This window comes from Notamacropus eugenii, chromosome 3 (assembly GCF_028372415.1).
Source record: "Notamacropus eugenii isolate mMacEug1 chromosome 3, mMacEug1.pri_v2, whole genome shotgun sequence".
Classification (NCBI taxonomy): domain Eukaryota; kingdom Metazoa; phylum Chordata; class Mammalia; order Diprotodontia; family Macropodidae; genus Notamacropus; species Notamacropus eugenii.
Window position 1 is genome coordinate 249,215,337 of NC_092874.1, and position 23,984 is coordinate 249,239,320.

At 38.6% G+C, this 23,984-nt stretch overlaps 1 protein-coding gene across 1 annotated transcript in view; it reads left to right on the plus strand.

Moving 5' to 3' along the window:
- The first annotated feature begins 4,487 nt into the window (after nt 1-4,487).
- Nucleotides 4,488-23,984, plus strand: part of LGR5 (leucine rich repeat containing G protein-coupled receptor 5) — a 196,891-nt gene continuing 177,394 nt past the window's right edge. The window contains exon 1 of the mRNA XM_072655379.1: nt 4,488-5,297. Within this exon, the coding sequence (XP_072511480.1) occupies nt 5,077-5,297 (221 nt within the window). The 5' untranslated portion in view covers nt 4,488-5,076. The remainder of the gene's footprint in view (nt 5,298-23,984) is intronic.

Below are 23,984 nucleotides of genomic sequence, written 5' to 3' on the forward strand. Positions count from 1 at the left end.
GGCTTGCTTCAGCTGAGCATATTAGTAATTCTTGTGGTAATACCTAAATGTTTTTTAGCAGTGAACTTTTGTCAAAGATTAAAGAATTAGGAAAACATCCATTTAGCAAACCCGGAAAATAGGCATATGGACCATGCTCCCACAGAATCTGTTCCAAGGACTCTGAATCTAATAGCCTTAACAGAAACTGGATTTTTTCATTCCTGGGATGATATAAACCTTTGAATTTTTCCTCATCTACATGAAGATATTTCCAAGATGACAAATGAGGATGCCTTACCTAAATATCTGTGGTTTTGACCTACTAACCTTCCTCAGTAACAATATACCCTCTCTCTATATTCCTGTGATATGTAATCTTGAACCTCGGTAGGATAAAAATGATAGAGCAGAACCTCCTCCAAGGATGAATTTTTAGGACTATATGTTGTTTGACAATTAGTTCTGTCTATTTGTGGGGTCTCCTTAATCCATGCTTCCAAATGAATTGAGTTCAAATACCACATCTGGTTTACCATTTGTGTGATCTTCAGCAAGGCAGATGGGGGGGGGGGGGGGTGGCGGCGGTATTTCTCTAACTTTAAAATGGCAACACTGGCCTCTGAGGTCCTTTCCAGCCCCACATCTATGATCCTTCTCTAGTACAGTGAGATCTGAGTGCATCACATGGAGCCTTCTTGGAACTGCCCTGGTTGCTTCTAAGCTTTCATGGGTGAGTCAGCGCTGAAGAACCTGGGTGCTTTGGGTGATGAAGAAATCCCCTTATCAGGTCTTCGGATCCAGATGGTGGCAAAGAACATTTATATCAAGAGGACCAACCACTATGCCAAAAAGATCCACCCACTGAGTCAATTTTTAAAAGGAGAGATAGCTTCTTTCTGTCTCTTTCTCATATATAGATGAGACAGATAGACAGATAGACAGATAGACAGATAGACAGATAGACAGACAGACAGACAGACAGACAGACAGACAGACAGACAGATAGATAGATAGATAGATAGATAGATAGATAGATAGATAGATAGATAGATAGATGGATGGATGGATAGACAGACAGACAGATGATAGATAGATAGATAGATAGATAGATAGATAGATAGATAGATAGATAGATAGATAGATAGATGGATGGATGGATAGACAGACAGACAGATGATAGATAGATAGATAGATAGATAGATAGATAGATAGATAGATAGATAGATAGATAGATAACGCCTCTCTCTGCCTCTTTGTTCTGTCTTGGTGCCTCTGTGTCTCCCTCTGTCTCAGTATCTCTGTCTCTGTGTCTCTGTTTCTCTGTCTTTTGTGTCTCTCTTTCTCTCTGTCTATATTGATCTCTCTGTTTCTGTCTCTATCTCTGTCTGACTCTGTTTCTATCTCTATTTCTCTCTATGTCATTGTGTCTCTGTCTCCATCTCTCTGTCTCTGCCTCTCTGTCTCTGTGTGTTTCTCTCTTTCTTTTGTGTGTGTGTGTGTGTTTATGTAAAGGGGAACAGGGAAGAGGAGAGAGCAATATTACCCCTAATCATCCTTCAAAAATTAGCTGTTCGTACATACCAAGCCCAACTAGACTTTAAAGTTTTTTGCTCTGTTTCTTTCCTAAGCATGGGTGACTAAGTGGTGATCCTAGATGGACAACTTGTGAATTCCAGAGGTTGGGTGCTCTTAGGTCCCTCAGTTGGTGCTGGATGAACTGGTTGCATTGGTTGGTACTGGATGTAGAGATTTCCCCTTCCATCACTCTAGAACCTCTTGGGATTGAAGATGACCACTGAAGGATGGCCCAAGCCCTTACCTTGGTTGCTAGAAGACACAAACCTAGAAGAAAACAGTAAGGATCAAATGTAAAGATAAAATGCTTATGGGACAATTCTACAAAATGCTACATGTTGGATTTTTAAATATCAATATTCTGGAAGAATATAATAGCAATCATAAGGGGATGTTTCATATTTAAGTTTTAGCCAGTTGTGCCCTTATGAGTTTTTGTGTGTTTAGCATTGTGTGAATGTGTGAGAAAGGAAATAATTAAGTATCCTATATGTGATTGACATTGTACTTTGAGTATCTTTCTACTCACTCTTTTAGGTGAGATTCTAAGAGACGTGCTAAACCTAAGCTCTAAATGATTCTTCTAGGGACTCAAGCATAAAGTTTAAAAAGCCAAAGAATTTTTTTAAGAGCTTAATTCTTCCTATGAAACTAGACTCCTCCAGGACTGAACTTAGTTTGCATTCATGGGTCCAGAGCTAAGAGGGCCCCTTTGGTAGAACTATTAGTTTTGTCTCTCCAACTAGAAGTCAGGGATTCGTTCATATATTTAATCATATATCTCCAGTACATTGAATATCTACTAGGCTCTTACTTGATGGATAGATGGATATACAATATGTCTGTCCAATGGGTGCCCAGGTACTTATTTCAGCAACATTTTCTGTGACTAAAATTACTTACAGATTTCTACCTTCCAGCCCACCCTAAAGATTCTGATTTTAAAAATCCATGTTTTTCAAAAGAAGTTGATTCTGGCTTAATGCAAAAGAAGAGAAAGTCTTTTCCCGGGAAAGTCTTTGTTTTGTTTTCATAAAGAACACAAAAAACCTCAGCATGTCTCATTTAATGGTTTAGGAATTCCCTTTACCAAATCAGTTGAGCAACTAACTCTTCAATTTCTAGTTTTAGGGAGTTTCCTGAACCACTGTTAAGTGACTTCCCCAAGGTCATAGCCACCAGTTTCTACCAGAAGTGGGCTTGAATCCAGATGGCATAATTCCAGGCCAACTTTCAATCTACTAACTCACAGAGGACTCGTTACAATTAATCACATAAAAATCAAGCAGGTAAATCTGATAGAAGTCAAGAGAAAGGAGTAATGAATGTGGATGGGAGAAGATGGAGATAGAGGGGAGAGAGAGAGAAAGAGACAGACAGAGGAGGAGGAGGAGAAAAAGAAGGAGAAAGAGGAGAGAGAAGCTTGTAGAGGAGGCAGAATAATCAGCTATGAACCTAGATAAGTAGCTAACAAGAATATGCTTTTGGAACTCAATAGCTATTTGTTGAATAAATGGATGGATGGAGGAATGAGTGAATGAATGGGTAAGTGAGTGAATAAATTAATCAATGAGCCTAGATTTGGAAAAACAGATAAAGAGAGGGGTAGTAGTGAAACTGGCCTGATTGGAATTGAGTACATATGTTTCAGAGTAGAAAAAAAAAATTAACTTGGGAAGGCAAGATGGGGCCAAATTATGAAGTCTCATATTTTTTTTAAAGTTAATTAAAGGAATTTGGAGTTTTGAACTTGATGCAGCAGGCTGTATAGGAAGTCATAGCAGAATCCAGAACAGAAGAATGACAAGAAAAATGTTTAAGTTTAAAAAGATTAATCTAACAGTGGTCAAGCTTGTACTTCTTCCAGTCTTTGTTTAGGTCAATTCTTAGGATCACAGATTTGACCTTAGAAGAGGACTTTGAAAGTAATTTAATTCAATTTTCATCCTACTGAGATGGAAACGGAGGGCTAGGGAGATGAAGGCTTGCCCAAGGTCATGCAGGTACTAAGTAATAAAGGTAGTATTCAAACCCAAGTCCTCTGCCTCCAAAGCCAGCGCCCTTTCAAGGACACCATACTTTCTTCCTCTAGTAAAATTCTTCAACTGGCTGGCCTTCCAAAGGAAATCTAAATTCCTCATTGTTTCTTCTGGTTGAAAGGATCCAGTCATTCCCAGCTTTTCTGAGAGCTTGGTGTCTGAATTAGATCTGTGCTGGAAAGACCACTGAATTTATATCAGAAAGCCTGGCTTACTTTTTGCTACATGTGTGACCTTGAAGAAGCCATTCAGCTGCCACTTGCCTTCATTTTTAAAAGATGACTAGAAGAGGTCCTTTCCAACTCTAAGTCATATTCTCTTCAGGCTTGACTGCATTGCAGGTCACAGGAATACATACAGGAGAGGTGTGGTTAAGGCCCTGAACCAATGGAACTAGTTGGTAGCATCTGCAAGGTTACTTTTAGGTGATTTGGTTGCAGTCCCAAAGCACTTTCAAAAATAATTAACCACTTCCGACTTCGACACCTGGACCATTGGGAAAGGGGGAGCTGGGATGATCGTGCAGGAGTTCTATTTCTTTAGCCATTAAGCTTAGCATTTTGACGGCAGGGTAAAAGCTAGCTGGACCGTGTGGTGAAAGGTGCAGTACGGAATGTCATCCCGTTGTATGCCTCACGGTCCTTAGTGATTCTTTTGCTTGTTGCTATTTTCTGGACCCAGCTTTAGAATTTTCTTTTTAGTGACCTATGATGGATCTATTTGGGCAACTTGAGCCTGGGTTCTGAGGCCAAGTGCTGAAGGTCTCTCCTGTCTTTCTAACCTCCCCGCCTCGCCCCCCCCCCCCTCCACCCCAACACCGCCCCTTCTAGGAGGGCAAGAGGAGGCGGACGCAGTGGGCTAGGGCTGGGACGGGGGTCCATCCTGCCTGCTGTGTGCAAGGGCGCTGGAATCTTCAGGCCTCCGCCCCCGCCCCCACCTCCTCCTTCCCTCCGCCCCAGAGAGTGGGGGAAGGAGGGAGAGGAAAGAAGGAGGGAAGAGTTGGGGCGGGAGGGGCGCAGGGGAAGCCAGGCTGCGCTGACGTCACTGGGCGCGCAATTCGGGCCGGAGCCCTTTAAAAAAAAGCGTGAACTGGGAGATGTTGCTCCAGCCCTCCTGCAGCAGCCCCGCAGCAGTGGCGGCAAGATCAACGCAGAGGCCAACGCCGCGGTGACCGCAGCAGCTGCAGCAGCAGCAGCCGCAGCCACAGCAGCCGCCGCAGCAACCTCAGCAGCCGCAGCCGCTGCAGCAGCCGGCGAGCCCCCAGGCTCTGCAGTTTCGCGTCCTCCCTCCTTTCCCCTAAAGGGCAGGATCACAGAGCTCCCAGCTGCAGGCCAGCGCTGAGAGACTTAACTGGAGAAGGCGACCAAGTGAGGAGTCCAGTGGAGCCCCTCTCCTCCGCGGAGGGACTGTCTACCCGCCAGCTCTGCGGACTGCCCCGCTCTCCCTTAGCTCCTTCCCCTGCCCTGGTATCCCTGGCACCATGGACACTTCCCCGGCCGGTGCGCTCCTGTTCTGGGCGCTCTTGCTGCAGTGGGGGCGGCTAGCGAGTGGGAGTCCCGCGGAGACCCTGGCGGCCAGGCAGCTAGGGTGCCCTACCCACTGTCAGTGTGATCAGGACTCCAGGATGCTGCTCAGGGTGGACTGCTCCGACCTGGGACTCACGGGAGTCCCATCCAACCTCAGCGTCTTCACTTCTTACCTGTAAGTGCTCTGGGTTCAGGGTCAAGTGGTGCTCAGATGAAATGGGAACCTGGCAAGAGTAGGGGCGGGGGCGGGGGGTTTGTGCAAAAGAGGTGGCATTCGTGAGAGACTTGGGAGGGGGAGCCTCTCCTGCCTTCGCAGTGGGTAGCAAGAGGTAGCATCTCGAGTGGTGAAAGTTCGCTTCCACAGCGTGCGTCTAGACAGCGTGCACACTCGTTTGCAGACGCATCCCTCCGTCCATTCATTCATTCATTCATTCATTCATTTTACAAACATTTACTGAGCGCCCACTATGTGCAGGAAACATTTAGTCGAGAAATCTTGATGAAACGACCCGAAGAAAAGGCAGACTTCTACCCTTCCGACCACAATGATGAATGGTCAAAAACAAGTACTTATTGAACTGAAAGATTGGAGGCTTGAAGGCAATTCTGTCTTGAGCCTTACAGAACCCAGCAGCTGGACACTGAGTGTTCCATGAAGAGACTGATCCTTTCCTTAATCGCTAAAAACACAGCGATGAAAGTTTATTCTGAAAGGAGCTTCTGTAACTAGAAAGGGACTCCCAAACTTCCATCCCACTGCCTCCTGATGTAACTTTTTTTTTTTAACTTTAAAACCAGGTGATTAAAAATGGGGCAACCGCAGGACCTGATTAGACCTGCAAGAATGTTATCTTTACCTTTGGCTCAGGCGGGGAGGCTTTGAAGTTTGCCGGCTGCAGAGTAATCTTTAACTGATCTCCTATCTGGGAGGAAGAGGGAAATGGGAGGTAGGTAGTAAGAGGGAGGAAACAACGCTACCAGACCTGTGACTTAGCTCCTGCTTTCTGTCATCCCTCTACAAACCCCTCGTGTAAGTCTGTGCTGCCTCTGCCTGCCTCCGCGCCCCCCTCCCCCCTCCTTGGTTCTTTTCCTTTTTCTCCCTTTCCCTTGTAACTCTGGGCAAGTCACTTACCCTGTTTCATCCTCACTTTCCTCATCTGCAAAATGGGGATAACAGCACCTACCTTACGTGACTGTTGTGAGGATCAAATATGTAAAACTCTACGAATCTTAAAGCTCTATATAATTCCAAAATTATTAAGACAGAGAGGAAGTGGGGCTGCTTTTTCGTACGTGTCTTATTAGGAAATAAGGATCCGGCAGCATAGCAAGTGATTGGAAACGCAATCCTGGGGAAGTATGATATTCCCTGCGCTTCCCTCTGTCCCCTGTGAACGTGTAGGTACCGTGAACTTGAGCCAGAGTCCTGAGGTTGGCCGCGCTGTTTCTTGGCACTAGTGACATGCGGTATGGCTAGGAGTTGACACGTTTTAAGTTTTAACACGAGGTGTTGACGAAGCAGTGAGCCTGCCCCAAGACAAATGCAATTCCATTTTCCGCTTCTGTACCACACTGTGGCGTTTGGATGCCATGCTGTTTTAAAATTCTTTTTTTCCTTTGTCGTTTTCTGGAAGAAGAAGGCAGGAGATGTCAATGTTTTCCCCAAAGTAGCCATTCTTTTCCTGAAGAGGAAGGAGAGAAAAATGGTAATCTTTGAAATCATTCTTGTGTCTGCTTTAATATTGGTTTCGTAGAGATGACCACGTCTGCTAGATTTCGATAAGAATAGATGACACTCTTTCTAATTTACTCTGTTTTAAAGGCACTTGCCTCTTCACACCATGAATTATTATAAAAAACTGTGCCAGTCACTTTCCTATTAATATATTTAGTACACCGTTCAATCTGTATTTTTATAATATCAGAAATATGATCTTTACATTGACCATCCTTCCAAAAGTCACATTTCCCTTCTATGAACAGTGCTATCCCTACTAGAGAGTGAAACATATTGTGTTTCTGATTTCAAAGCTTAGTCCGGAAAGAAATCCACATATACTCTGGGAACCTCATTTAGTAATCTAGAAATAGTATAATGCATCAAGCTAAAGGAATTAAAGTTACTACATGAGAATTTAGTATCAAGCTAAAAACAGATCAATACATGACTATAAAAAAAATGTAATGTCTCCAAAGACAAATTAAATAATAAACTCTGATTTTAAAACTCATTCAAGAAGACAGAGAAATGGTTGGGGAAATGATGTAAAAACATACTTGATTTTTTTCTTCTGCTTGAAAGGGCATTTTCTGTACTTTTGTTGTCAAATATGAAAAACTACCTTCTAAAAAAGCCTTTTTCCACAAAACTCTGGTTGTAGCTTCAATATGTTTACCTGAAGTCAAGAGCTCACCTATTCTGGGGCCTTGTTTCTCTTATCTCTATATTATTAAAAAATGAAGCAAACTTTTGGAAGATGACTACATGGTTTTCCTTTTTTAGTTGAATATAGTAGGTGCTTAATATTTGCTTGTTGAATTGTATTGAATTTCCAAGTATTATTTAAACTAGTGATGCTTTTTCTGGAATTGCTACATTTTATTTTTACTGATGGATGACAATTTATAATCTCACATGAGAGGGAATTTTTGCCAGGGCATATGAAATTTCACGTCCAAAAAATTCTTATTACAGTGAAGCATTTAATGCTGATTTTTAACTTTCAGAGGAAGATTGCTAAATGGTGATATAGCTCCTGCATTAAATAACCCACCAAATGCTGCTAAATTACAGTGGCTAGTTGATTTATTGGAAAACTCTGCTATGTAGTTTCTGTGTTTGCTTTCCTGGTAGAGTTTAGAATGCCTATGGCCCTGTGGGGCCTGGTCCCATGTGTTGAGACTCCTTTGACAAATACGGGAGTTTTCTAAAAGACACTAAGGGTGGAATATGCCCTCTTTTGGTTACACCTAGTATTGTCCTATTTTTTTGTTTGTTTTAAGTACAATGACCATACCTCAAACCAATTAGAAAAAGAAAAAATGAAACCAAAGCAAAAGTGGGAGCTTTATTTTTCTTAACTCTGTCTGGAAAAAGATTATCAACTAGCTATGAATTCAACTTTTAAAATAAGAATGTTCCTGTAACTCTGAAACCAGTGCTCTTTCTACTATCCAATAGAATATGAGTCCTAAGAAAATCTTGTCTTGATTAGCCTGAGGGTAGGCTTGGATGAGAAAGTTAAAGAAATGTGCAAAGATTGAAGAGAGTGTAGAGAAACATCACTATTTTTTTTTTATCATTTGCAATTGATTATTAACATTTATTCAAGTCAAAATGCTTTCTCCTAACCCACCTGAAGTAAGGAACCAACCTTGCTCTACAGACTAACGGGGGTGAATTCCAACTATTTGTCAAATCACTATCCAGTAACTGGCTAGTAAGTTTTATTTTTTAAGGGTCTTATGATTCCTTAGCAGAAAGTGAGAGTTATTTGCTCAGCACTATTTATACTTTTTCTCTCCATGATTAGCTAAATTCTTAAACTGAAGCCCAACACTAGGTACCTCTGTTCCTGAACTTAATACCTTAGCAAGGAACAAATTGGACCATTGAACCTAGTAGAGATGCTGAAAATTCTTTCTACTGATATCCAGTGGACACAGACTCTGGTTTTTACTAGTAGAACCTCATAAAGTTTACTTACTGGAAAATGAGAAGCAAAATAAACTTATGATGTGAAAACAGATGAAAAAGTGTTTCTAACTTTTGATTCCTTTAAGGGTGTCTGCTTAGATGTTTAGTAGCTAAGTTTATTTAAATAGGTTCAGTTAGTCTGCATGACATATTAATATGTATTATGGATATGATTAAAATGATGCCCCATAACCCACTAGAGTCTTATTTAACCTGTGATATAAGTAGAAAAGGAAATTCTAACAAACATTCTAGGTCAATAAAATATTATATTCTTTTTTGTTTTTTAAAAAAGCATATAACTTACAGAATTTTTTTCCTTTAGCTACTCAGTAATATAAGAATGTTGATCACACAGATCAAATTTGTCACCAGTTCCCTGAGTAGCGGAGGTTTATAGTTAATAATTTTAGCTATGTAATTATCAGATAATAAATCTGGAAAGGACCTTACGGGATATAGTTTAAAAGAAATTGAACTTGATTTTATAGAGGGAGAAACTGAGGTCAGAGATGACTTGGCTAAAGTTACCCAGGGAGTAAATGACACACTGGAACATGAATCATGTTCTCTGACTCTGAAATCAGTGCTTTTTCCTATAGACCATGTTCTTGTAATAAAGATCAATTTCTGTTTACACTTTGAACTCATTTTAAGTAGGAAGTGTTCAGACACATCAAATGGTGAGTATATGCATGGTTCTAAAGATGCACAGCTCTGAATTACAAAGAATCTTTGACGCAGCTTCAAGATCCAAAAGAATTTTTTAAAAAATCTTTCCTTGTGGGAGAATAAAATACTATTTTTTCCTCTAACCTTCAACAAAAGACCTTAAATAAAAGCCCTCTAAATTTAGAAATTATATCAGCCATACAGTTTTATTTCTTTTCAAAAAAATATGCAGCATACTCTATAATCTGCCTTAATCTATTCCAAACAAAATTACTTTAAGGTCTTTTGGGGATTTGAATAAATGCCTCTGTTTTTGCAGGGTATCCAATATTTATTTGTAACATTTTTCATATATAGGGAGAATGAGAATTGGAGTACATTTTGAGCATAACATTTAAAGAGTTGAATTTTAATGAGATCACTTTAGGAAGTGAACTTTTATTTTATTTTGTCTATTTGTTGTTACATTTTGAGTTTTCTCATCCTTCCCTTCCTCCCAAACCTGTATTAGAAAAAGCTAACATTTGAAATAGATTTATATGTTGAACCATACAACACATACTTCCATACATCAGTTCTTTCTCTGGAGGTGGATAGCATTTTCCTTCATAAGAACTTTGTAGTGGATTTGAATTATCATATTACTCAAAACAGCTTAGTTACTTACAATTGTTTTTCAAACAATCTTGCTGTTCCAGTACACAACATTATCTTGGTCCTACTTGTTTCACTCTGCATTATTTCATGCAAGTCTTTCCATGGTTTTCTAAAACCAACCTGCTCATCATTTCTTTCAACACAGTAGAACTCCATCACAATTATATCAACTTATTCAGCCATTCCCCAATTGATGGGCATCCTCTCAATGTCTATTTCTTTGCCTCCACAAAGAGAAATATTTTAGAACAGATCATTTCTTTTCGTTTTCCCCGATCACCTTGGGAAACAGACCTAATAGTGGTATTGCTGTATCAAAGGGTATACACAATTTTGTAGTTCTTTGGGCATAATTCCAGATTGCTCTCCAGAATGGTTGGATCCCCTCATAGTTCCACCAATATTATATTAGTATTCCAATTTTTCCACACCCCCTTCAATATTTTTCATTTTCCCCTTCTATCATTTTAGCCAATCTGATGGTACCTCAGAGATGTTTTAATTTGCATTTGAGCGTTTTTATATGACTACAGATAACTTTGATTTCTTACTCCAAAAACTGCTGTTCATACAATTGCAGAATGACTAATATTCTTATATGTTTGACTCATGAGACCTTTATTCGAGAAACTGGCTATAAAAGTTTTTCCAAGTTTCTGCTTTCCATCTAATCTTGGTTACATTGGTTTTATTTGTATAAAATTTTAAATTTAACATAATCAAAATTAACCATTTTACATCCCACAATACTCTCTATCTCTTGCTTATGCATATCGTTCTCTTATCCATAAGTCAGATAGGTAATATGTTCCATACTCTTCTAATTTACTTATGACATCATCCCTTATGTATAGATCATATATTCATTTTGACCTTATCTTGGTAAATGGTGTAAGATATTGGTCTATACCTAGTTTCTGCCAGACTGCTTTCCAGTTTTCCCGGCAATTTTTACCAAATAATGAGTTCTTATCCCAAAAGTGTAGAGCTGTGTTTATTAAACATGAGGTTACTATAATCATTTGCTACTGTGTATTGTATACCTACTCAGTTCCATTGATCCACTATTCAATTTCTTAGCAAGTACCAAATGGTTTTGATCCCTTCTTGAATGAGTTGTTGGTGATATATAGAAATGCTGATCATTTATGTGAGTTTATTTTGTATCCTGACTTGCTAAAATTGTTAATTGTTTAAACCAATTTTAGTTGAATCTTTCGGACTTTCCAAGTATATTATCATACCATCTGCAAAAAGAGGTAGTTTTAGTTCCTGATTACCCATTCTGACCTTTTTCAATTTCTTTTTCTTCTTTTGTTGCTCTTGTTAGCATTTCTAATACAATACTGAATAATACTGGTGATAATGGACATCCTTGTTTCACTCCTGATCTCAGTGGTAGGCTTATCTCCATTATAGATAATGCTTGTTGATGGTTTTAGGTAGGTGTTTCTTATCATATTAAGGAAAGATCCATTTATACCTATGCTTTCAGGAGTTTTTAATAGGAATGAGTGTTATATTTTGTCAAAAGCTTTTTCTCCATCTATTGCTATAATCACATGATTTTTGTTTATTTTATTTTATGTAATCAATTATGTTAACAGTTTTACTTAAATTGAATCAGCTTTGCATTCCTGGTATAAATCCCAGTTGGTTACAATATATAATCTTTGGAATATATTGCTACATTCTCCTAGCTGGTATTTTATTTAGGATTTTTGTACTAATTAGTGAAAATTGCCTTTCTCTGTTTTTGTTTCTCCTTGTTTAGTTATCAGTACCATGTTTGTTTCATAAAAGGAGTTTGGTAGAACTCCTTCTTTGCCTGATATTCCAAATAACTTATTTCATATTAGAATTAGTTAATCTTTACATGTTTTGGTAGAATTCACTTGTAAATCCATCTGGTCCTCATGCTTTTTTCATAGGAAGCTCATTTATGGCCTGTTCAATTTCTTTTTCTGAGATAGGTTTATTTAGATATTCTAATTCCTCTTCTGTTAATCTGAGCAGTTCATATTTTTGTAAGTATTCTTCTATTTCACTTAAATTGTTAAATTTATTGGCATATAATTTGATAATATTACTTTAATTTCATCTTCATTTGTGATATATTCACCTTTTTCATTTTTTATACTAGTGATTTGCTTTTCCTTGGTTTTTCAAATTATATTAATGAGTGATTATCTATTTTATTGTTTTTAAAGTTAAAACCAACTCCTAGTTGTATTTATTAATCCAATGTTTTTCTTGCATTCAATTTTATTAATCTCATCTTTAATTTTCAAAATTTCCATTGTGGTGTTTAATTGGGGATTTTTTAATTTGTTCTTTTCCTAGTTTTTTTTTAATTGCATACTCAATTCATTGATCTGTTCCTTCTCTATTTTATTGGTGTGAGCATTTAAAGATATAAATTTTCCTCTAATTATTGCTTTTTGTAGCATACCATAAGTTTTGTTATGCCGTCTCATTATTACCATATCTTTAATAAAATTACTTATTGTTTATATGATTTGTTCTTTGACCCACCCATTCTTTAAGATTAGGTTATTTAGTTTCCAAATAATTTTTAATCTGTATTTCCATGATTCTTTGTTAAATACAATTTATTGCATTATGATTTGAAAATGATGCATTTAATATTTCTGCTTTTCTGTATTTGACTATAAAGTTTTTATGCTCTAATATATGGTCAATTTTTGTAAAGGTGCCATATACCACTGAGAAAAAATATATTCTTTTCTATTGTCTTTCAGTTTTCTTCAGATGTCTATCATATCTAACTTATCTAAGATTCTATTCATCTCCTTTCTTCTTATTTATTTTTTGGTTAGGGAAACAAACTTGTAAAAAAAAATGTTTAAAATGGCACTTCCCATGAATGATATTTTAACAAATATGTATCATTTGTGGATTTTGTCATAGAATTGTGGATTTGAAACTGGAAAGGAACCTTAGAACCTGTCTAATCCACATCTTAATTTTACAGATGAGAAAATTAAGGTCAAAGGTGGTTAGGCAACTTGCTCAAGTTCACCCAGGTATCACTAGAGGTGGGATTTGAATACATGTCTTCCAACCCCATAGGCAATGCTTTTTTCACTATACCACGTCTGCTTTTCTAGATCCATGGCTGCAAATTTGGCTCTAAATGTGTGAGACATGGGAGGAAATTAGGAATCTGACTCTAAGATACCATAAGATGTCTTACTGGGAAGAAGTTTAAAGTGTGAATATCTGTATGTCAAATAATAATACATCTAAAGGTAATTTGGGGAAATTTCCTTTATGCCATGGAAATACCCCTTCTTTCCATCAAGGCAAAAACTTTTGTAAATAGTAAAGAATTCATAGGACCAGGGTAATGTTAGACTCCTTTGACCGATTTTTTTTTAACTTTTCTTCCTATGCATTTTTTTCATGGAAAAGATGCTTAGACAAAGCAAGGAAAGGTAATGTGCACAACGGAATGGAAAGAACAATGATTAGGAACATGTTCCTTAAGTAAGAACCTTTGTAATAAAGTAGAATTGTGCTCCTGGAAGCATTCAGTTTCTCAGAGATACTTAAAAATAAGGGTAACCCAAAAGTTGATGTGTGACCTATTGTTAATATCTTTCATCTGATACAGTTGGCTGTATGGGCCAGTCTCAACAGGTATTTGCCTGAGGCAATATTCTGCAATACCACCTAAGCTGGATGTTGTAATAGCTAAACGTTATTAAAACAACAAATTCATATAAATTCAAGGCATCATTGATAGAAATGTTTCAAATACCCTCAATCATGTTAAAAGGTTTCTTCTCTTTAAAATGATAATACTCAGATAAGACCATGCATATTGAGATATGTTTTGAAAGATTAAGCCCTATAGAGAAACCCTCAAGTGAATATTGGTCTGACCTCACAATTGGTGCCTCCTTACAGAAAAGGGAATCCCCTCTCCTAATGTCTAAGCTAATCTTCTCCCATACTGTGATTTTTCCACACTAGACAGCACTCTCATTTTGTATCAAAGCAAAGGATGGGAAGGTGGGGATTATTCAGTGTAGACTGATTATTAACTCACTTTTATATAGTACTAATGTGTATGTTGTCAAGAAATCCTCACAATTTCAGCCCTGAAAGGTGGATGATACAAGTATAATTTGACCCATTTTTAAAGATGTGGGGATCAATCAAAAAGCATTTATCAATCACCTACTATGTTCCAGGCACTGTGTTAAGTGCTAGGGAATACAAAGACAAGAATGAAATAGTCCCTGCCCTCAGGAAGCTTTTATTCTATGAGAGGAGGTGAAGATGAGAGACACAAAAACAGGTTTCATTCTGAATTAGAAAAATTTCTGTTAAAAAATTCCCACTGCAGAACACCCTCAACACCCTCTGGCTTATCTGTTGTATCTTCTTCCCACTGATGGGCTACCCCCATTTCTATATTTCCTGGTCTGACGCTTTATTTTTCAAATCTACATTTTCATTCACCCAAGACAGAAATGGCATACACAATCAATTTCACAGGATACATTTCTTATCATCAGTGGGAAGAAAACACAACAGAGGAGCCAGAGGGTGTTGAGGGTGTTCTGCGGTGGAAATTTTTTAACAGAAATTTTTCTAATTCAGAAATGTAACCTGTTTCACACAATGATCAAAAAACGATTTTACAATAATACTAAGATGTTTTCATTCCTAATATGGAAAATGTCAATAACTTTAGCCAACATAAATAAAAGCTTTTGGAAGGTTTTCTCAGTAATTTTTAAGAATGTAAGACTAAAGAGACTAAATACTTTGAGAACCACTGGACTTTATGATCTCCAAAAGTCCCCCCTGCTCTGAGATTTTAAGCCCGGAATTATGATGCTGCTGAAATTTGCCTTGAGCTCCTGAAGAGAAACAGCCCCAAATCATCTTGTGATGCCATTCCGCAATACATGATCTATATTAATATTAATATTCATTCCAGCTTTCTCAGAAACCTAGTCAAATTCCTGGGGCCAAGCATCCACTCTCTCTGATCCAGCCGCTCAAATAACAATGGAAGAGCACACATTCTGAGTTCAAATCTAACTTCTGATGCTTAACACCTAGGTGCTTTGGGCAAATAACTTAAATTCCTTGGGCCTCAGTTTCAATATTTATAAAATGAGGGGCTTGGATGAGATAGCTGAGGTCCCCTTCAAGGTTGTTTTTTTTTTTTTTGCTTGTTCTAAAAGGGTCTCTTTGGGGCATGAATTACCTAGAAAATACCAATTTCTACTACACATGGTCATTAATGTTTCAGAATGAAATATTGAAAAATACTTAAAGGGAAAAGTGTGAAAAAAAGAAATAAATTTTCATTCTGAATTATTTATCTAATAATTATACAGAAATAATAATACTTTATGGATATTATCTTAGTAGTCCAGCTTCCCTTCCCTTCCCCTCAGTTAGGTAAAGTTAAAAACTCAAATGAGATTGACTCATTTCAGAAAGTCCCTTCCATGTCTCAGAATAATCAGGAATAATTCAAAGGAAGGCAGTTATTTTACCAGACAACTGGTTACTCATATGTCTGGAAATGGGAGAAGAAAGGTGGTGATAGTGGTATGGTGGGGAGAGCTTTGTTCTTGTCTAGGGAGGTACTGACCTATTGATCACTTTTTATAGTATTCTGACAGCTGTTACCATTTATCTCTGACTTGGAGACAGTGAAGGAAGATAGTGTTTGCAGTAGAAAGCAATTTTTTTAAAAGTCACATACCGACTAAAATCTTACTCCTAAGCTTTGAAATGTATGTGGACACATCTGAAATATCATGGATAATTTTTTGACATCTTATGTCTTTTATCTCATAATTTCTTAAATGAACATTTCTCAGCAAATTGATTTTACAAAATGCACTCCTGAAAAGGAAAGCCTTCTAGCATAACCAACCACCCAAAAGGTGGTCTCCTTGCTAGCCATAAACAAGACATTCTATCTCTTGGTTCAGGACATTTTCTCTGACTCTTCCCTTTGCCTAGAATGCTCTCCCTTCTCATCTCTGCCTATAGGCTTCTTTGGTTTCCTTTAAGTCCTAAAGGTAGCTAGGTGGTACAATGGATAGAGCATCAGGCAAGGAGTAAGGAAGAGCTGAGTTCAAATATGGCCTTAGATACTATGTGACCTTGGTCACATCACTTAACCCTGTTTGCTTCAGTTCCTCATCTGTAAAATGAACTGGAGAAGGAAATGGCAAACCACTCTAGTAAGTGCCAAGACAACCCCAAAAGGGGTCATGAAGAGTCAGACATAATTGGCCAACAACAAAGAAGACTTTAAATCCCTTCTCAGAACGATATTCTTAAACACATAAAATACAATAGGATTACAAAGGACAATAATTATGGTGAAATATAATTATCAAAATACATTTCTTAAAAATACAATTTTATGGACCCTAGTTCAAGAATCTCTGTTTTAAAAGGAGTGATTTTTTTTCTTGCCTACAGATTTTTTTTTTGTCTATCATTTTAATCTTTCCTGTCTTCTAAGACAGTGCCAAAAAATAAGTGTGTGTTTCAACTTCTAAAGAACATTAGTCAGGAAAAAAAGAAACTCTCTCACACACGTCCAAATAGAAAAAAATCCCACCCCCAAACCCTCTTTGTACCATTTCCTCTGTAGAAATGATACCCATGTTGACAAGGGAATGATGGGGGGCGGCCCGATCTTTTAAGTAGAGAAACTCTGAAGAGCTAGCTGAATGGAAGGCACCTTCCTTTTGGTTCGGTAGCTGAAATGCGGAAGAAAATTGTCCAGGCAGAGGAAGCCCAACTCCAGCTGGGAACTTGTGGACTGAGCTGACCTTCCTACTCAGCATGCCAGCTGAAATTAAGTTTTCCTCAAGTGCTCCCTTGTTAACCCAGGCCTTTCTGTCGTGTTGCTCATCTTTCACAACTGGAAGCCAAGTGATTCAAATCCTTACTCAATTTTGCTGCCAAATTCCTTCTCTCTCCCCTCCCTTTCCTCACTTTTTCTTTATAAAAAAAACTCAAATACATATATTCCTCTCCAAATTCTGCAATAAAAAGGAATGCTTTACATTTTACTCTTAAGTAACTGATAAATTCTCTTTTCACAATCTCTTTTTTTTTCTTCTCTTTTCTTTTTTTGACCCTAAAAAAAATTGGGCAGAGGCCTTCAAAAAAGATGCTTATTTCCATTCACAGAATTCACAGTCCTTTGATCTATAAGCCACAAAAGTGAATTTCTCTTCAGGACAGTTTTTTTTAAAACCACACATGATCTCAGATGGAAAAAATGGGAAGAGATTGCTGCATTCATAACCTTAGCATGTTGCTGAGATATTATTTTAAAGGCAGTTGGTTCATATGGTCTCTGATGTATCTTTCAGTGGACTTTGTCTTGCTTCAATCAACGTTATTTTAATATATTTATGGTTTCAACACACCACACACTAGATGGGAACAAGTTTTCAGGTTAGCAATGTAGGCCTGTGATGTTTAAGAGAAGTTGGTTATATAATAAACTAGAGTTTAAGGAGTTTGGCATGAAAGTAACCTTTGTGAGTCTTACTGCATATACAGGGAATACAATTAATTCCCAGAAGCTTGAGAGAAAAATCTAAGACAGCAATATAGAATGAACCCATTTCAAGAAAACAATAGTAAATGAAAATGAAGATTTACATACATATGTATCAAAAATTAGGATTTTCAAAAGCATTTAGACATTGAGATTCCATGGTGTGTTTAAGATATAACTCAAGTTATCAAATGTTGGTTAGCCCACAATGTTACAGAATTCCATAGAGTTAGAGGAGTCATTTAGTCTAAGTCTCTCATTCTGCATAGTAGTCTCTCTCTGCTCATAGCAAATATCCACAATTTTCATCGTGTTTTGGTTTTTCCCTTCAATGCAACTTTTATCTCTCAGTAGAAATATGGGCAGTTCTTAAAGGAGATTGAGGGTAGAGGCAGATTTAGGAATCATTTGCACATAGGTGAAGTTACCAATGTAGTTATGTTCACTAAAAGGGAAGGTAAGTGACTTACTCAAGTTCATACAGATAGCAGGTGTCAGAGCCAGAACTCGAATCCAAGTCTTCTGACTTTTCCTCATTCTCATGACCAATGCATATTTCTGTTTCTTCATACCAGAAGCATATAAAATTACCCTTAAATGTTGCCTGAATCTATACTTTGGTATTTGTAGAATTTAGAGACAGAAGAAACTTTAGAAGTCATCTCTCTAAACCCCCTCATTTACGGAAGAGGAAACTGAGGCCCAGAGGAAAAAAATCATTTGTCCGAAGTCATACAGCAAGCCACATGATACAGTGGAAAGAACCCTAGATTTAAAGCCAAAGGTTCTGGGTTCAATAACTGGGATCATCCACTTACCACCTATGTGACCTTTAGCGAATCACTTCTTCTCTCTAGATCCAAGTTTCCTTACCTGTCTAATAAGTGGTTTGGAACTGAGGACCTTGAGAGTCAGGTAGATGGCCCAGTGGATAGAGCACTGGGTCTGGAGTCAGGAAGACCTAAGTTCAGATTCTGATTCAGGTACTTGTTAGCTGTCTGACCCTGAGCAAGTACCTTAACTTATGTGTGCCTCAGTTCCTCAATAATAAAATAGAGATAATAACAATACCCCCTCTCAGAATTGTTGTGAGAATAAAATGAGGTAATAGTTGTAAAGCACTTAGCACAGTTGGTTCTTTGGTTGTAGTCCTTCATTTTAGCCCAGGGCCAAAATGATGTCACTGCATTAGAGTCAAGTCAAGTAGGTCCAACTGTGGCTGATCAGACCAATACAAGATTGGAATGCTCTACCATAGGTCAGGCACGAATAGTCAATGTGAACATTTGGGGTAGATTCTCTAAATTTGCACATCCCTCACTTCTTTTGAACTACTTCAATTCTGCTTTGCTTTTAGAGCACGGCACTTTCTCTGATGAGGTCATGCCATACTAGGCAGTCCTGTGCCGGTGTCTCCCATGTTAGACAATCAGTTCCAAAGCTAAGAGAGACCTTGAAAGTGTCCTTGCATTTTTTCTGACCACCATGTGAGCACCTGCCCTGTGTGAGTTCTCCATAAAATAGTCTTTTTGGCAAGCATACATTTGGCATTCACACAACATGGCCAGCCCTGCGGAGTTGTACTCTTTGCAGTAGAATTTGAATGCTTGGCAGCTTAGTTCAAGTAAGGACCTCAGTGTCTGGTACCTTATCCTGCTAGGTGATCTTCAGAATCTTCCTAAGACAATTCAAATGGAAGTGATTTCATTTCTTGACAAGGTGCTGGTATATTATACAGGTTTCACAGGCATACAAAAATGAGGTCAGCATAATGGATCTGTAGACCTTCAGTTTGGTAGTCAGTCTCTTCTCTCTTACACTTCCTTTCAGTCTCCCAAACACTAAGCTAGCTCTGGCAACGGGTATGTCAACCACATTATCAATGTGTAAATACCTGAAAAGTATATTGCCAAGGTAAGTGGCAATATACTTCTCCATTTGCTTTAACTGATGGTTCCACATATAGATTGTTGTTTATCTTTCATTCTTGAAGGGGACCATGACATCAGGAAGGTAATGCCATGACTTGCAAATGAATTGGATTTAAGTGAGGGAGGGCTGGTGTGGTGCTGGCTAATGGAGCACCTGTGTTTTCTTGGTGTTAACTGTTTGGTCAAAATTAACACAAGCAACAGAGAATCAATCCATACTTTGTTGTGTCTCAGCTTAAGAAGTTGTGTTGAATATACAATCATCAGCAAACAAAACATCATGCACCAACACTCCCTCCGCTTTAGTCTTGGCTTGTAGCCTTTTCAAGTTGAAGAATTTATAATCAATATGGTAGCTGACCTAAAAAGTATGGGAGCAAGCACACAGCCTTGTTTCACTCCGTCAGTGACTGGGAAAGCACAAAAGCATTGTCCATTATCCAGAACCCAGGCAAGCATGCTGTCATGAAATGGACATATAGTACTGACAAACTTCTTTTGGGAAACCAATTTTGACTAAGTTTCTATACACCCTTATGATTGACAGTATCAAAAACCTTGGTCATATCTACAAATGTTGTGTACAGACCTCTGTCCTTATCCTGGCATTTCTCCTGGAATTATTGGACAGCAAACACTGTATCAACTATTCCTCAGCCCTTTTGAAGCTTCCCTGGTTCTCAAATAGATGCACATCTTCCAGGTGAAGGATTAGCCTATTAAGGAGGACTCTGGCAAGAATCTTGCTTGCAATCATTAAGAAAGAGAGCCATCCCCACCCTGTGATTGTCACAAGACAATCTATTTCCTTTGCCTTTATAGAGATGGATGACATCCTTGAACTCCTGGGGGAATAACCTTCTTTTGCCATATAACCCAGAAAATTTCTGTCAGTTTTTGTAAGAACAATGGACCCTCCACCTTGTAAATTTCAGCTGCAGTAGAATCAGCATCAGATGCTTTAACCCATGAAAGGAGCCTAATGGCCCTCAAAATTTCTTCTTCAGTTGGAAGTTCAGCTAAGGAGGGATTGACTTCAACCTGAGGTTAACAGTCAATGACTTCAGCATTGATTGATGATGATCTGTTGAGACTTTATGAAAGTACTCCTATCTCTCTAGGATCATGTCTTTATCACTAATCAATATGACTCCATCAGCACTGAGTAATTGAGATGAAGTTTATGGGTCTTTGGCCCATAAATAGTCTTCAGGGTGTGGGCAGCTAAGTGGTGCAGTAGATAGAGCACCAGTGCAGGAGTCAGAAGGACCTGAGTTAAAATCTCACCTCAGACACTTGACACTCACTAGCTGTGTGACCTTGGGCAAGTCACTTAACCCCAATTGCCTCATCCTGGGTCATCTCCAGTCATCCTGATGAATATCTGGTCACTGGATCCAGATGGCTCTGGAGGAGAAGTGAGGAAGGCGACCTACACAGCCCTTCCTCACTCAAAACAAAGTCAAGTGCAAGTCATGTCATTATTTCTCCGATGGCATGGTCTTCTTCAGCAACGAAGGATGAACACACACACAGTCTTCAGGGTACCATAAAAGTGCATTGATTGTTACTATCAGCATAAAACTTGATTTCATCTGTCTTCTTACTGAGCCAAGAATCCTGCATCTCTCTTTACTTGTACTTTACTTTTGATGGCATTAAATGCTGCCTTCTTAGAGATGGATGAACAATCCTGCTGGTAAACCCTCTGGAGTTTTCATTTAGCAATTTCTGAATTTCCCCATCATTTTTGTCAGACCAGTCTTGATGCTTGTGAGTATTCTGACCCAGATGAGCAAAATCAGAGCAAATCTCTAAAAGCCACCTACTCCTTTTCTGCTCCACTATTGCCAAGTTTACGTTGGCTCAACTTTCCCTCCAAGTTAGCAACAGACTGTTCCCACTCAAAAATACCCTCTAATCTATTGACATTAATTCTTCTGGTTGTCATTTGCCTTGGGGCAAATTTTTTTGAATGCAAACATTTAACTTGGATAGGATAAGTCTATGATCAGTCCAGCACTTTGCACCACACATTGCCTTCATCTCTGAGGTCACAGTTGGGTAAGTAGACAATTTTTAGGGCACTCTTTCTAGACCCTTCCTCCCACCAGAAAATGAGCAGTATGGTCTTTAAAAGGCTGCTCAGACACCCAGGGGGCTGACAAATCCCACTGTCACTTCCAGTGAAAAGACCACCCTCTAGCCTAGGCCACCTGTGTGCAGGGTTGTGACTGCAGAACCCAGTGCATCTACACTTGGTACTTTGTCGCTACAGGACTTTGAGATAGGTAAAAATGGTAAAAATGCTGTGGGTGATGTCTTTTGATTTGTGCATATATTGGATTTAAGTGAGGCAGAGTTGAATGAAGCTTTCGACCTCACTCTCTCCTCCAGAGTCACAGTGCAGTGGCAGGACAGAGTCAAGATGACTGGTGATGGCCTGAGATGCAGTGGATGACCTTGATGTTCTTGATGTCTAACAAAGTTCTAAGTGTTCCACCAAGCCTTCTTCAACTGCCTTCATGGCTATTGGAACAAATTATTCCCATCCACCCCTTCCACCAAATGATGTCTTCACAGGCTTGGGGTAGACACCCCATTAACTCCCGATGGGTTTGAGACCTGTCTACTGGTTTAGCCTGTCTACTGAAATGGTTATACTAGGGTGTGACCATTGTGCATGCTACAGCTTCTCGGAGTCATAGGTGAGAATTTAATATGTCGGGTGGACACCAAAGGTCGAAAACAGCTCTGAAAAAGTGCTCAGCAGCCTTCACACCAGAGTCTTCCCTGAAGACACCCTCCACCCCATGGTATACAGTAGGTGCTAAATAAATGTTTCCTTCTTTCCTCTACTGCCAAATTGTGTGTTCCTTCTGTAACCTGCTGTTCACATCAGGTGACCTCATTCTCCTTGTCAGTGAAGTTCAGTCATTGCTTTAAGTGTTCAAGTCAATAAAGATTTATTAAGCACCTACTATGTGCCAGACACTGAGTTGAGGCTTTGGTTGAGGTTAGAATCTTAAAAAGAGGTGAAATGTTTGGAAGTCTCTTAGAAACAAGCTGTGGAATAATTAGGAGTAGTTTGTATTTGTTAATTCCTACACAATCTGGTGCACATCACATTTACTGTTGTTATATGAGCTATTCCAAAAGTCCTGTTGCTTAAAATTGCCCTAGGAATGAAATGAGTATAAATCCAGGTGGAGAAAGATGGAGATTCAAGAATTAAACCATTTCACTTTTCTAGATATATTGAATTAACTCAAAAAAGGGAGTTGTTGCAGGTGTGCTAATTGCTAACTGCAGCCACTACTTACCCACCTATTTGTAGCCTACTCAATGTCAATAATAATTAATAATGATAACTTGCATTCATATAATGCCTTAAATGTTACCCTCTGGATACAGTAACTCAGTATTTCAGTATTGCAGAATTATCATCCCCATTTTACAGAGGAGAAAATTAAGGCTTAGAATGAGAGAGAAGCGACAAGTCCATGATCACACAGCCAGTGTTAGTGGCAGGATTTTAATTGTCCTTCCTATCTGATCATTGCTGCTGTTGTTTCTCCTTTGTTCTTAAAGAAGACCAATGGCCTGAGGAGGGTGATGTCTTGAGTTGCAGAAAAATAGGATTTAATAAAGGGATTTGTTCTGCAAAGTCTGGATTCAGTCAAAGACTACACTTGAGGATCTAGAGGGCCATGTGTCCTTGAGGCCACGGGTTCCCTACCCCTAAAGCTAAGATCTTATCCGCATCTTAGAACTACTCATTCAGTAGTTAAAGGCTAGGCAAGAGTTGAGGTAACTGTTCAGAATCAGCCTCACTCTCTCCTCCAGTCATCTCCAAAGACCAGATATAAATCAAGAAGAATTACTGGCTCAGGATACAATGGGAGATCTTGCTAAGGCAGGGGCGGGAAACCTGAGGCCTTAAGGCTACATGTGGCCCTCTAGGTCCTCAAGTGTTGCCCTTTGACAAAATCCAAACTTCAGAGAACAAATCTTTTTAATAAGGATTTAATAAATTTACTTATTTTAAATTTAATTGTATTTATATGTAATATATAATTTATATACAAATATATAATAAATAATAAATTTAATAAATCCTTAATAAAGAGATTTGTTCTGTAAAGTTTGGATTCAGTCAAAGGCTGCACTTGAGGACCTAGAAGGTCAAGTGTCCTCAAGGCCACAGGTTTCCTACCCCAAAGTTAAGATCTTTCCCACATCTCAGAACTACTCATTCAGTAGTTAAAGGCTAGGCAAGAGTTGAGGCAACTGTTCAGAATGAAGGAGCCTTGAGAAATGAAT